This window comes from Gymnoscopelus braueri (assembly GCF_963280865.1).
Source record: "Gymnoscopelus braueri genome assembly, chromosome: 2".
Taxonomy (NCBI): domain Eukaryota; kingdom Metazoa; phylum Chordata; class Actinopteri; order Myctophiformes; family Myctophidae; genus Gymnoscopelus; species Gymnoscopelus braueri.
Window position 1 is genome coordinate 8,635,282 of NC_137604.1, and position 14,741 is coordinate 8,650,022.

Genomic DNA, 14,741 nt, shown 5'->3' on the forward strand with positions numbered 1-14,741 from the left:
TTGAAAAAAGGTTGACTTTATATCACTTCACACATCATCTGTCTGTTATTGAGTTTATGGTTATGTGCCAACATGTGATCACAATAACTACTTATGTAATGATTATTAAATGTAGAAGTTGTTTACTGTTAATTGCTCCATTATGCAAATTATTTTAAAAAAAATGCTACTACTTCTAAACCTTATTCTATGTGAAGACCAGGTGAATGCAATGATCTACCTTGTACGATATAAGTAGTACTAGAGGTCCTGGTAGGATAGAAAACAAGCAGATCTAGAGGTCCTGGTAGGATATAAAACCAGCAGTACTAGAGGTCCTGGTAGGATATATATAACACATGGCTATACAGCAATCAAATAATTCTATTCATGACTAACATTTGGATGCATGTTGTCTTCATCAAACAGAGTTATGGAGACATTCATTCATATACACTATGTCCACCTAATTACTGATAATCAGGTGATAAAACACAGGTTGGAGGAATGAAGAGGAACCACTGGGCTGCATGTGGCCAGGGTTAAGTGATAATAGGAAAGAAATCCATAAAAGAAAACATTAAAGACATTAATAGATCAGTCTTTATTGATCCCCATGGTGAATGTGGGTGCAATAGCAGCACTGCAGTAGGCATGAATACAACTAAGAATCAAATACAAATAAGGGGAAAACAAGTAATACAGATTGAATATAAAAATAAAAGTAGTTGAGTCTGACCTAGCCATCAGCACCTGAACTGACCTGGACTGTATAGTGTGAACGATGGCTAAATATTTAGGCATACTATAAGTATAAGGCACAATCTATCACCAGAATATGAACATATCTACAGTATACTGTATGTGAAACAAAAAACACTGTGTGCTCTTGATTAGAGCATATAACTTCTTACAGTCGAACTGGATGTGTGGTTCTCATAAATACATAGATTCTTGAAGACAGTTTATTTTTGTTGCGATATACAGATGTAATTTGGCCTCCAGGCCATTATCTGTGTACTGTATAAGGACTGAACGTAGGTTGAACAATCTGTCCTTATATAGCTTTGTAACTTTTCAATGTGTTACATTAATCCCTAGAGACAAACATGGAACAAAGATGTTTGTCTTTCTGCATCATCAATATATACAGAGCATCTTGTGCAAAATAAAATAAAAATAGGAACAAAAATAAAAAACAAAAATAGGAACTAGTTGCTGTACAAATTGGCAGACAAAAATAAAATAAAATAAATAAACTCGCTTGGCATTGATGTTTACACAATACAGGTAACTTACCACCACCCTCATTATCAGACCAAAAAGAAAATAAAACACTACCAACTCAGACTAGCAACTCTAACGAGGCAAAATAGGTAATTAAAGGCTTTTTAATAATTATATCCATGGCTTGTTGAACTTTTGAGTGCTTGAAGTTCTCCTAATGGCTTCTCTGTCTTCATATATCTACTGTATATGTACAGACTGTCAGTGGATGTGAGGCTGATATATGTACAGTGTCAGCCAGCCTACACAGTAAGGGTCATACGTTATGTACAACGTATATGTAAATCAACAGTAAATATAACAAGCAATATACAATCTATTGACAGTGAAACCGTTAACAGTGAGCGGTTAACCTAACAGGCGACTGTCATACTTTAGTGTACATCCAATAGTCTATTTGCATATGTGCCAGGGAAGACAGGGCTCATTAATCCAAGAACATTACTTTGTTGCCGTCGGGCAGAAACCTTGCATCTCCATGTTTCTAAATGTTATTTTTTTTTTTTTGTAAATGAATGCCCTGAATCATACAAGAGTGTCGCACAAAAGTAGTGAAAATAGCAGATCTAAAAGCTCACAACTGTGAGCCTGTGGATCGACTATTTTCACCATTTAATTTTTTAAATGGTAATAAAGGTTTACACCCGACAGCAACGATTTCCTCTATGAAGATGATGGTTGCACACAGGGAGGTTTGACACCGCCACACCCCACTGGAAATCTATTGCCCTACACCCCACCACGGCCATCTGACAGATTCATAATGGTCATCCTCATCTTCTTCATCTTCTTCATCAGAATTCTCATCTTCATCGTTTGATGTAGATGATTTGTCAACAACCACGGGTGTATGATCCGACCTCAGCTTGAGAGAGACACAGATGAGTTTGAAGCGATCAGCAGGCATGTCTCCCACGGTTTCCCACGTGTTCGTCTCTTCACAGTAGCACTCGATGCTCCGGGGATACCTACATGAAGAGAGACCATTAGCCGTGAGAGAAATGTCTGGTGTGGAAAAGAAGCCACCCCAAGACAAATAGGAAACCAAGACCCGCCATTTCCTGTATCTGCTTGACGTAGATGTCGCCTCTTTAGGAGAATTAGGTTGGAGTCTATTAATTCCAATGGGAGTGTGAACTTGAACACATCTTTTGAGCCATTCTTTACCCCATGGTTACTGAACTAAATATTCGACCACAAGCCACACAATCTTCCAAACATTCTCACACTAAAATGGCATTTTTCAGAGAGAAAAAGCACCAGTAAACATAGGACGTTCACAAGAACTGCCGTCAGATGGCGCCCACTTAGGAGACCATTTGTGTAGCCTAACATTTCGCCTCAAGTGGTGAAAACTGGGATGGCGGATCTTCCTAAATATCCACCATCTTTGAGCCACCTTTTCCCACACATTCGTGGAGCAGCCGTGTGTTACCTGGGCCCTGGGGACCTGTCGATCCGCCCTCCCAGTACGTAGATCTTTCCATCCACTGCAACCGCGCTATGCATGTAGCGTTCCACTGGCATGGGGGCACACGTGGTCCACTGGTTGGTCTTGGGGTTGTAGCATTCCATTGAGCGTTCCGCGATTGATCGCCGAGGATAACCCGCGGGTCCCACGTTGCCACCTATAGATAACCAAGAATTAAGAGCATAAGGACTGTTAGTGTGTTCTATTATGTTCCCAAACTAAGTTGAAGCGAGTCTATTATGGAACTAAGATTTATTCAAGTACTGTACTTGTTGAGGTACTTTTACTTTACTTGAGTGATTTTTAGTCTTCTACTTTACATCTCAGAGGCAAACAGTAACGTTTTTGTTCCAGTAAAATCATTTGACGTAATTTACTCTTTGTAGTTTAGTAATACAGCCTTTAATTAATACAGCACTGACTAACAGCCTTTAAGAACAGACTTATGGGGCGCTCGGGTGGCGCAGTGGTAAAGTAGCTGCCCACCACCGAGGCTGGTTCAAATCCACTATGGTGCATCCGGCTTTGTCGGGTGCCTATGCGAACACAATTGCCCGTGGCCGGGCGGAGACAGTGATATTTGTCACTGGTTGTACTGCTACGGGCTGGGGTGGGAGGAGTAGGACCGAGGCTCTACGTCCTCCCTGTGGGGGCTCCTCATTGGCAGGTGAGTCAGTAGGATACAACAGCAGTGACTGACAACACACTAATGTGTGTGGGGAGGAATTAATTGGCATAATTAAATTGGGAAGACAAAAAAAGAAAAAAAGATACCTGTAACATAGATCTTTCCATTGAGCACGCAGGCAGCCGCATCATTACGCCGAACCTGCATAGGAGCGACTTCTGTCAAAACGGATGTTTCAGGGTTGTACTTGGCCACATGGGGCCAAGTACCCTCGTACTGCTTACAAGGGGACATGCCACCTAAGGCCCAGGAGAACACACACACACACAAGGAGAAGGATGAATACAAAAGTTGTATGCACCTGCATGAAACAAACACATGCACACATGCAAAATTGTTGGTCTTTTTGCAGTTACCCATTATGATCAGGGTTCCATTTGTTAAAAATAAAAAGCATTTTCTTAAACATTTAAGTACTGCTAATACATGCCTTGTACAACAAATAGTTAAAATAGCAGATTTACCAAGCTCACATAGTGTCACGTGATTAACATTTTACATCTATAATTAGCGAGCCCCAGACCCCATGTGCATTCATGGTCCCACAGCAGACAGCAGCAGCTTGAAAACTCACTTGAAAATCTCAAAATCTCGCCGTGTTAGGTGGTCAGATGGGTGGGCCACATGCATTTTCAGAGCATATTTATTTTTATGATCAATTAATCGATTGTGTTCTGGCTTGGATCAATGGAACTAACATAGTATATTCCAATCCTATGTACCCGTATCACATAGAAAACGTGTCCCCCCCCCCCCAGGTTTTAAAGTAAAATAAACATGACCTTTTTTGTGTTGGCAATTATTTGGGCCCACTTGCGATTTCCTCACGGCCCCTAACCCTAACCCTGGTTGAGATTCGCAGCCTCAAAACAACCAACACAACCCCATGAACCCAGCAGGCTGAACCTGTAGGTGCATAAACCTGTTCCATACCAATAAAATAGAGCAGTCCATCTAGACTAGAGCCACCACTGTAGCAGGTACTGTACATAAATCTGTTCCATACCAATAAAATAGAGCAGTCCATCTAGAGCCACCACTGTAGCAGGTTGATAAACCTCATCAAGATTATCAAAATCAGCGTAGGCTGCCACACCGACGGACTCCGTGATCTGCCAGGTGTTGGTCTTGGGGTCGTAGCGCTCCAGTGAGTCTTCACTCTTCTTACTCCCCTGGCCGCCCACTGCAAACACATATCCATCCAGCACCACCAGCCCTATGGACCATGAGGGGTTGAGCAGGGAAACAATACCAATAAAACCGAGCTTTAGAACTGATGACTTTGGCCATTGTGCTCAAAGTTACTCTTAACTCAAAGTTAAAGACGGCAACAGATCATTTTAAATTCAACTTGAAAATAAGCAGTGCCTATGTTAAAATTGGGCCAAACTATAAACATATCACTACTACCACTATCAAAAGTTATAGTTATAAAAACAGTTAACATAACAGAACAAAGACCTGACATTCTAAGCTCTATACATAATATGTATAGAGCAAATACAGTATTTGCCATAATGTAAAGAGGTAGACTACTGGTATAATGGTATGCCCAAAATAGGGATGCCAAGATTAGTATGGTTAAATTGAACGTCATACAGGAGTTTGACAGTCTTACTTAAGAAGAAGCGTAGCTCAATCATGGGAGCCATCTTCAACCAGGAGTTATGGTCAACATCATAGCGCCACATCTCTCTACTTTCTGTACCCAGTCCCGGGGTGTCCCGATCACAATACATATCTGGGATGAATCCTCCAGCCAAATACAGAAAGGAGCCTATGGTGGAAGCAGAGCAGAATTAAACCAACAAGTTATGTCTTAAATGGAAGGAAAAAAAGCATACAGAACTTGAAATGTCTTCATATATCTTCTGTCTTCTTCATCTTCTATACTACTGTGATGGTTCACTTATCTAGCCCAAGGGTTCCCAAATTAGGAACCCTTGTTGTAACTGCAGCTTTAGCTTATTATTTTGTCTCTTGCCAAGATTTGTCTTATTTTGACGAGCAGTCCGGAAGTGCTGGTCTGACGGCTTCCGGCCGCTTCCTTATATGGTGCGTACCGGTAGAGAAGTCACTAGCAGCTCTCAGAGTGCGATGCGCTCCCATGGGAGCAGACAGAAATGTTTGTAAGCAGCATGGTGCTGACTTAAGTTGTTTGTTCTTTGTATATTTGGGCCTCCTGGACTTCATTCCCTTTGTGACATTATGCAGCCAGCGAGGTAAAATAATTTCTTAAGTGTATTTTCTTTTATATGTTTTATATATGTTTTTTTTGTATAAGTTGTATGTTCTGATCGTTGTTTATTTTATGTTTCTATCAGTTTTACGATGGTATATTTGAGTTACAAGTGCTTGAATAAAACCACCAGTACCAGGAAACTACTGCCTCGTTTTTGGACCATGAAGGGAGTGACACTTGTCATTTAAAAAAAAATAAAAAAATACCAAATTGTCAAATATTACGTAAGAAAGAGGCAAACACAACGCCTCGAGCTTGTAGTTTGGCTACTTTCACAATATTTAACTGTGGAACTGAACACTGTTGGTACACACCTCTTTTCTGATTATACAGATTTCTTCTCCCGTCCACCCCATGGTAGAACAGTTTGAACCACACTCCGAGTCTTACTCCCCATCCACCTGCTCTCTTGGATGCATACTACCTTTCTTCTTTCCATCATATAGCTCAAACCCTTTTACCAGTCATAGCGCCAACATTTCAAGTTACGTCTTTCATCTAAAATAAATACCAAATAGCATTATTGTTTAGACAGATGGTAGGTTTGGTGTTTACCTGGTATCCTGGCTTTTTTGAAGCACTACCCATTTCTCATTGCATTCTATTTATGTGACTACATCGCTACAGATCAGGTCAGAAGTAAAACAGAGTAGGATCCATTACAGGTGCTAAGTTGATTGACTCTGATGGTGATCCTCACCTGACATAACCACAGCATGCGAGTCTACTCTCAGAGGCAGACGTCCCAGAGTCGTCCACTCATCGGTGAGGGGATCAAAGCTCTGGACCTTGTGAATGCCCCCCGCATGATTCTGACCTCCCATCATCACGATCACTTCAGCAAGCGGGGGAGAAGGAGCAGGTGACACAGAGTAGAGAAGTAGAGAAACCACATTTATTCACAAATTAGAGACCATCTCACAGGCATGCTGGATAGATGTTGAGTTTCAGTTTGTCACGTTTTAACCACCAAGAATTGTTTTTTTGTTTTTGAAAACATTTGAAGTGAGAAATAGACGATGCAATAACCGAAAAGTGATTCTATTTGATCCACTACACTTTTGGGTCAATGTATTAATGTATTTATTTAGTAGCTGTGTAATAAGCGGGATAATGTACGGATAGCTGGTCATTATTGCATAACCACCTATCGCGTCGGTGCATAATCACCCTGTCGGGCTTTCGTTTTCAATTATGACCAGCTACCCGTACATAATCCCTTGCTTATTGTGGGAATGTGTCTGGGCAAAAACTAGAAAAATCTTCATGTATTTTCTGTACCATCATCAGCTGCAACAGATGTTCAGCAGGGTACCTGTGGTCCTGCGTGGGCGTGCTGTGTTACGGTAGGGCCGATCCTTGGCCTCAGAGATGAACCTCTGGCAACCCTGGTGTTCTTTCACCACCTCCAGAGACTCAATCACAGTATCGAGGTAGGAGGGGCTGATGAGAGGCAGACGGATTTGCCGTAGCACCTTAAAGAACACATAGAACACTCTTTATTTAATAGTCCAACTGGATATTGGGTATAACAACATTAGACAACAATCATGCATAGTACCAGCTAGTACCATAACGTTGTTGTCTTATCCTTTTGTGTTTTTTCGTAAATTAACGCCCTACTTGCTACAGCGTCACAAAAAGCATCAAAAGTAGCAGTAGATACACAAGCTCGAAAAACGGCGCAAAGTGACACGTTTTGAGCTTGTCGATCTGCTACTTTTGCTAATTTGCAATTGGAATCCTGAAAACTAGCAGTTTTGGACATATGACAGCAGGCGCTTTTCTAGCGACTAACTTGGATTTTGATGTCCCCAGACGTATTGATAGGTGGAGAGGCCACCGATTGTCTGGCAAGGTGACTGACCTTTTCAAAGTTCTGCTTGCGGGTAGGACACTTGGATAACCACAACATGGCAGCCTCAAACGCCATGTCCTCCTTGGGCACATTGAGGTGGTCACTGGAAAGAATGTCTGCCAGTCTCTCCACAGAGAGAGAGAGGAACTCTTCCTAGAGGTAGAGGGGGGGGGAAATAATACAGCAGATTAGCTGATAGATAAGCACCTGTTCACATACTTCATACTGAAGAAACCTTTTCTCTTTTCAAAAGTGCCGCTCACTGGTGATGGATGGTTGTTTAATGAAAGTCCACAAAACAGCATTGCTCCTAAAGGTGTTTTTCGGCCTCCTGATGAAGGCCGTGTGTGGCCGAAATGTTGTACCACCTGTACCACATGTCTGTGTTTTAAAGTAAAAGAGCACTTTTAGGAGCAATGCTGTTGTGCAGACTTTTATTCCTTTGAACCGTTACTCTTTGTCCAGCACATGTCCCTCATGTGACTGTATCTTATTAATTTATATACAATCACTGAACAATGACTGATTGAATGTTTCTAACTAGGTCTGGGTCAGTTGTGATGGTGAAAGCTTGAGTAATAGTAATAACAACTAAGTTATAGGAGAAAACAAGCCAACAACGGACAAACAACTTGTATAATGTATGACTCCTCAACGACTGACTGACCTGCTGGTAGATGACACTGAAGTGTTGCAGAATGTGACCCATGCTGCGTTTCTCCATCGTTTTGCAGGAGTGAGCCTCGGCTAAGCAGTAAACCCCTACACAGTTATTTATGTCAATGTGACGCAGCATGTAGTCACAGCAGGCCTGTCGAACAGCCGTGACGTCCAACAAGTTAGACGCTGCTAGCAGGGCCTACACCAAATGAACAAAATGCATTTCTTATTTAGCACCCATGTTATTTAGGACAAAGTAGGCCTGTCACAATAATAGTCTAATCGCAATATTATTTGAGATAAACGCAATTATTTTTGCATAATCGTCATAAATGTATGAAAACATTTCATACATTTTCAAATGTATATAAAAAAGCAGAAATAGCAGATCTTCAGATATTACTGCTTGTATATATTTTTTGTAAAGTATACAATTATTAAATATGTCAGTAATGTCTTTCTTTGAAGTAGATGAAGAGTATATTAATACAATATAACTTTTACAATTGTGGTGGTTGTATTTTGTCTCCCTGCTCTTCTATTGAGACATTTAGATCGTGTCAAAGGTCATGTCTCACCTAGACACAGGATCTGACACGAATTTTGACCTGATGGTCAAGATTCAATTCATCCCCTGAGCAAGCAGGCAGGCTCTATTAGCTCAATCGTACACATTTCAGCACAATTTCAGCACAAAACAGGTTCAAATCCGGGGTAGAAGTGGAAAGTTACATAATGCAGCTTTAAGTTATTGATCATATCTGCCCTGTGCAATTTGATTAGGAAGCCTAAAAGGCCAAACAGAAATGTAATTTGTATTCATATGTTACATGTTCAATGCCAAAAACACAATTAAATCGCAATTAATCGTCAAATTAAATTTTGTAATCAAGACAGCCCTACAAACATGGAGACAATGAATAATGTTCATGATAATACATTACCTGCACATTCTCAGTAGAGATGGACACCTTAGATGTGTAGGCATAGTTCCCCAACAAACCAATCATCTGAGGTTCCACTCCGCTGATGGTCACCCTTTCCTGTGTGGACTCCCTCATGCCAGATGTAAACATTGCCTGTGCAGGTTGAAATAAGGTGAATGGTTGGCTTGGAGTGTTCATGGTTTGTAGGTCCTTTTATTTACATTGTGTCGACCAATTAATTGATTGGATATATAGCATGGTGTTCAGTTCACGTGAAAGCCAAGGCTTGGATCTGAAAAAGTAATTCCCTTACAGGACATTTCACCCATTTTCATCCTATCTTCATATAATTGGTCCTCACTAATGCTCATGATAAAATTGAGCAATTTCTTTCTTGTCTCACTGATTGAATGATTGATTGATTGATTGAATTAATTGATACATTATTAGACAGAAATGTAAACAGCATGAGGTACAATCAGACATTTGGGCTAAAAGGATAACACAAAAAAGTACAGGGGACTTGTTTCCATTGTGGTCTTATGTATTCAATTCATTTCAAAGTAGGAAAAGGAGGGAAAAAAATAAGACATTCCTTTCTGTCGTGTGAGTTTACCTCCCCTTTTGGTCTCCTGAAAGATGCATTTTTAGGACCGTTTTGAATTTTCATAGGAGGGCTGTGGACGCTTCAGAAACCCGCCTACCAGTGACATCATCGTTAGGCAGGGTTTTTTAACAAGATTTCCAATTCTTTCTTTTTTATGTTTTATTAACAATGGCTTCCATTATGGCATGCTAACTTATCAGGAAAAGAAAACCTGCAGTTTATATTAGCTGGGATTCCCCATAGATGATGTCACTGGTAGGTAGGTTTCTGAACTGCCCACAGTCCTCCTCTGAGAGAGAGTGAGTAGACAACAATGGTACCATATTATAATGAGCATTAGTGAGGGCCAAGTATATGAAGATAGGTTGAAAATGGGTGAAGTCGTCCCTTAACAACAGCAGGTCAATAAGTGTGTGGTATTTTACCTCAAAGTAAGGGCTGAAGGAGGCCAGTACGTAACGATGGCAGGGGAACTCCTGTCCCTCACAGCACAGGATCACATCACACAAGGTAGTGTTGAGCCGCAGCCTGTTGAGGCCCTCTAACACCTTGTTAGGATGGCTGGAATCCACAAACATCCATTCTCTATCATCCACTGAGGATAGATGTACGCTGGTGTCCTCCTGAAGTGCAACAGACAACATGCAGAAGGAGATTTATATAAATCAAACAAATACAAAATTACCTGTCTGTGAATAATGTTGCGGATCTGGTAATGTGGCTCGAACACGGTCCTTGTGTACCTTGTGATATGTCATATGTGACCATGTATATCAGTCCCTCAGTGACAGTTTAATGAGTCAACACTTTGTAGTTTTCCTATATACGTCTGACAGCAATTTTATGAACGTCATCTTTATGTATGCATTTTTGGCATTTTTAACTGCAAGCCTAAAGCCGAAAAATAGCAGATCTACTAACCCACAACGTTGTGAGCTTATAGATCAGCTATTTTTTTCCGTGCACGACACCAGCATGCAATTAAGTGTATGTCAAGCATAACTCCATCTCTAAACCTAACCTCTAAATGTCTAATCCCAACAACAACCTGAATCTTGTTCCAATCTTTTTTTTTTACAACCATAAAACATCAATTTATCTTGTGAGGACCAGGAAAATGGTCCTCACAATGTCTATTTCTCACATTGCATTGTATTTGTGGGGACATTTGGTCCTCACAAGTATAGTAATACACACACACACACACACACACACACACACACACACACACACACACACTCACACTGTCAGTGTCACTGTCCAGTCTCAGTCTCTTGGCAGCCTGTGGTGATTTCCTCTGGCAGGCAGCAGCCATGGCTGAGCTGAGGTGAGGTGAGGGTCGCGTCTGCAGAGAGAACACACGTTTCTGTTATTAGGGCTGTCATGATTATGACATTTTACTTGACTATTACTCATTGACTGCCAATGACGTGTGTTGACGTGTGTTGGCGCGTACTGGTGTTTTCAGTGTTTACGCAACCATCATGGCGCTCTTCGCTAACCCATGAGTCACCATTTGACTCCCAGTGAAGCAGTAAAGCAGCAAATCACGTGATAGCAAATGTCGCATTCACTGCCATTCTACTGGATTTGGAAATATGCCTTTTTCTCTGCTTTCTGTTGCTTTCTGTTTCTTTCTGTTGCTTTTTGGCGAAAACAACCTACATTCTGCCAATCTACGGATTAGATCTGCTATTTTCACTATTTTAGAAAATGTTTGAAAAGATTTGCATTTTTTCAACATGGAAATGATGATGACGATTATGCAAAAAATAAGTGTGATTATCTCAAATAATTGTGATTAGGCGATTATGAAATAATTGTGAGAGGGTTCAAATGGAACCTTGCTCGAATGAACATTCATATTTCGTAATCTTTTTTATCAGCTGTTGATTACAGCGATGTAATTCTATTATAGTGAAATGAGGTTGTATTGTGGTAAGATTAAATGTGTTAAGTTACTCTCTCAACACATTTAAAATGCAAAGAAACAGATTATTATGTTCATCTGATATCGTTGCCGTCGGGCAGAAACCTCTCGTCTTACCTCCATATCTAACTTTTTGTGTTTTTCGTAAATTAACGCCCTACTTTTCATACTACAGCGTCACACAAAAGCATCAAAAGTGCCGAGCGTGTCGAGCTTGTAGAATGTTACAAGCTCGACACGGCGCAAAGCGACACGTTTTATGATGTGATTCTTTCTATTCTTTGACAAATTAACATGGAAATGTTTCAGTGCAAATAAGCGTCATTATGCCTCCTATGCAAACTCACATTTATTTGTATTGTGGCATTAAATGTTGGGTAAGGGATATTTTTCTTAAAACAAAAAAAAATGTGTTAAAAGGTTAAAGCACTATTTTCTGATAGTAATCATTGCTATAGAGTGTTTGTTCAGTAACAGGGGTCTGCTCGTCTCTCCAGCTCTTTAAAAGGAGTAGTTCACCCAAAAATGACTAATTTTCTATCAATTATACACCCCATGAAGCCTTGAATGGAGATTGTTGGAATTGGTTTTTGTCGCATTTCTAAGCCAATAATAGGTCAATATGAGACTCAGTACGGAGACTCCGCCGGTCATCAAATAATTGGCTTAGCAATGCGACAAAAACAAACATCTCTATGAATTCCAATGCTTCATGGGGTGTGTAATTGATGGAAAAGAAGTCATCTTTTGGGTGAACTAGTCCTTTAATAAACATAAAGATGCAATTCCAGGTGAGTTGCAAAATGTCAGCCAATCAGGAGAGAGTTCCCATTTATAAGCTTTATAGTGTCATCACTTCCAATTTTACTTGTTTAATCTGTATCCTGTGTGAGTTCTCTATCCTGATTGGATACAATTGATATCCCTGAAAATGTATTTTCTGTTTACAAAGAGCTGGAGAGACATACCTGTCTCTTTGGTTAAAATAAGTGTTTGTTCAGTAACTGAACAAACACTTATTTTCACCAAAGAAAATCACGTACCCTACCTTTAAATAACACATCAGCCACACACCCTAGACTAGAGTGACTCTTCTGCCTCCTGGCTTCCAAGCGGTAGAATAAATGCTAGTTAAACTATGCTGGTATAGGTATGTTATTTGTTCACATGCTATCGTTATTCAGATTTGTTTTGGCGTGGTGATATTTAGATAGCATGCTGTTTTGGACAGATCCTCGGATTGATGTTTACCTGGTATCCTAGTTTCACTAAACTGCCTTTGCACTCTTAATGTGATCATTTACCCACACTGTTTTGACCAGGGTTCATGACATTTACTCTGATGTTGCACTTCGAGTTCACTCTGGATAAGAGTGCCTCCTAAATGCCTAAACTGCTATTGTAACGCAAAATGTGACCACAGAGGTGCAGCAGAGGACCTGTCATCACTCTAACACTGACCACAAATCAGTGTATAATCCAGCATACATACAGCATTCATATTTTTTATTGTATACAAACACATCACTGACTGCAGCATACATGCAGCATTCATATTACAGTAGTAGTATCTGTCTATGGAAGAATACAGATATATAACTGGCCTTTATACAGGCTAGAATGTCATGTAAGTGTATATAGTTGTCAAAATAGCATTAATAAAGTTTACTGGATCTATTAATAGTGCACATACAGTAGCAGTCTTGTTGTAATTGTAGCCTCCTCTTATTTTTTATTGTATTCAAATTACCTTTATATTGTGTTTGTTTGCTCGGTGTGCTGAATAGTTGTTTCCAATAAAAGAGATAAGAGATTTAACTTTTTAACTTTTACTGAATTCAAATGTCCTGTTAATGGGTTTATTTTTGCTTAATGCTTTACATAAAGTACATTGAAGTGCCCTGTTGAAATGAGCTACAAATAAACGTTTCTTTTATGAGTCTCTTCATTATTTGAAGTAATAGTTTAGGACAGCATGTACTGTAGCCCTGAAACATGACTGTCATATCATGACAGTCATGGATGAACTTCAACCTGGTGTTTGCAATTTCTCCCTTTATGGCCCGTACATCTACATAAACGTTCAGATTTCAAATATAAAGTGCTGACCTCATGGCCACGGATGTAACAATTATGTACGGGCCCTCGGAAGTATCCGTATCATCCGTATTGTTCAATAAAAAGCATTTTAATCTGATCAGTGGCCATTTTTTCGTATTCCCCCATATGCTTTCACCTACGTGACCCTATCGGTTGGGAGGTGTATTGCACCCTGATGCTGATCGTAACGATGAGAAATGGCCACCGATCGGATTAAAATGCTTTTTATTAAACAATACGGAAGATACGGGTACATCTGAGGGCCCGGACATAATTGTAACATCCGTGGCCATAGGGTAAGCACTTTATATTTGAAATCTGATCGTTAATGTAGATGTACGGGCCGTGAAGGGAGAAATTGCAAACAGCAGGTTGAAATTCATCCATGACGGTCGTAACAGACGACCGTCGTGTGATCCATGGGACAGCATGGACACATACATGTAATTAAAATAAAAACAGCTCAAATAAACATACCTCGTCCTCACAAGTGTGAATCACGACAGCCTGCAAACTGCAATGATGATATTATAAATGATGTTAAATAAATATTGGCTTTTAAACGTTTAAATTCAAACAGAACAAACAAACTATCATTAAGCCGCTTGTCAACTTCAAAGGGAGGAAGCAAGTGTCACCACTGAATGAGTCCTGACAACAACAACACACAATGTCATGGTTCTGGACGCAAACCATGGAAATACAAAACAAGTCCATGAAATAAATCCTTTTAATCATATCAACACTGTTTCAACAATATTGTTTCCTCCTAAAACACATAGAAAATGTAAAATAAATCCCGAACACTTTTCTACTTAAGAACATGGTAATTTGTGCATGGCCCTAGAATGGCTGTGATTCAATTCAATTTCAATTCAATTCAATCACAGCCATGCTAGGGCTAGTTTGTAGAGTGGTTCTCAAACATTTTCATATCAAAGGACCCCAAAATAAAATATGTATTTGGCCACGGACCCCCATTTGAAGAGGTTT

At 40.0% G+C, this 14,741-nt stretch overlaps 1 protein-coding gene across 1 annotated transcript; it reads right to left on the bottom strand.

Moving 5' to 3' along the window:
* Positions 1-1,499: 1,499 nt before the first annotated feature.
* LOC308093865 (kelch-like protein 23) lies at positions 1,500-11,771 on the bottom strand (the record flags this gene model as incomplete). Its single annotated transcript, XM_080440245.1, has 14 exons — positions 1,500-1,508; positions 2,021-2,234; positions 2,702-2,894; positions 3,512-3,664; positions 4,432-4,641; positions 5,044-5,202; positions 6,368-6,502; positions 6,983-7,142; positions 7,535-7,678; positions 8,193-8,384; positions 9,130-9,264; positions 10,144-10,341; positions 10,962-11,063; positions 11,766-11,771. The coding sequence occupies 14 exons, from the start codon at positions 11,769-11,771 to the stop codon at positions 1,500-1,502; spliced, it is 2,010 nt and encodes a 669-aa protein (XP_080296371.1).
* Between the last annotated feature and the right edge of the window lie 2,970 nt (positions 11,772-14,741).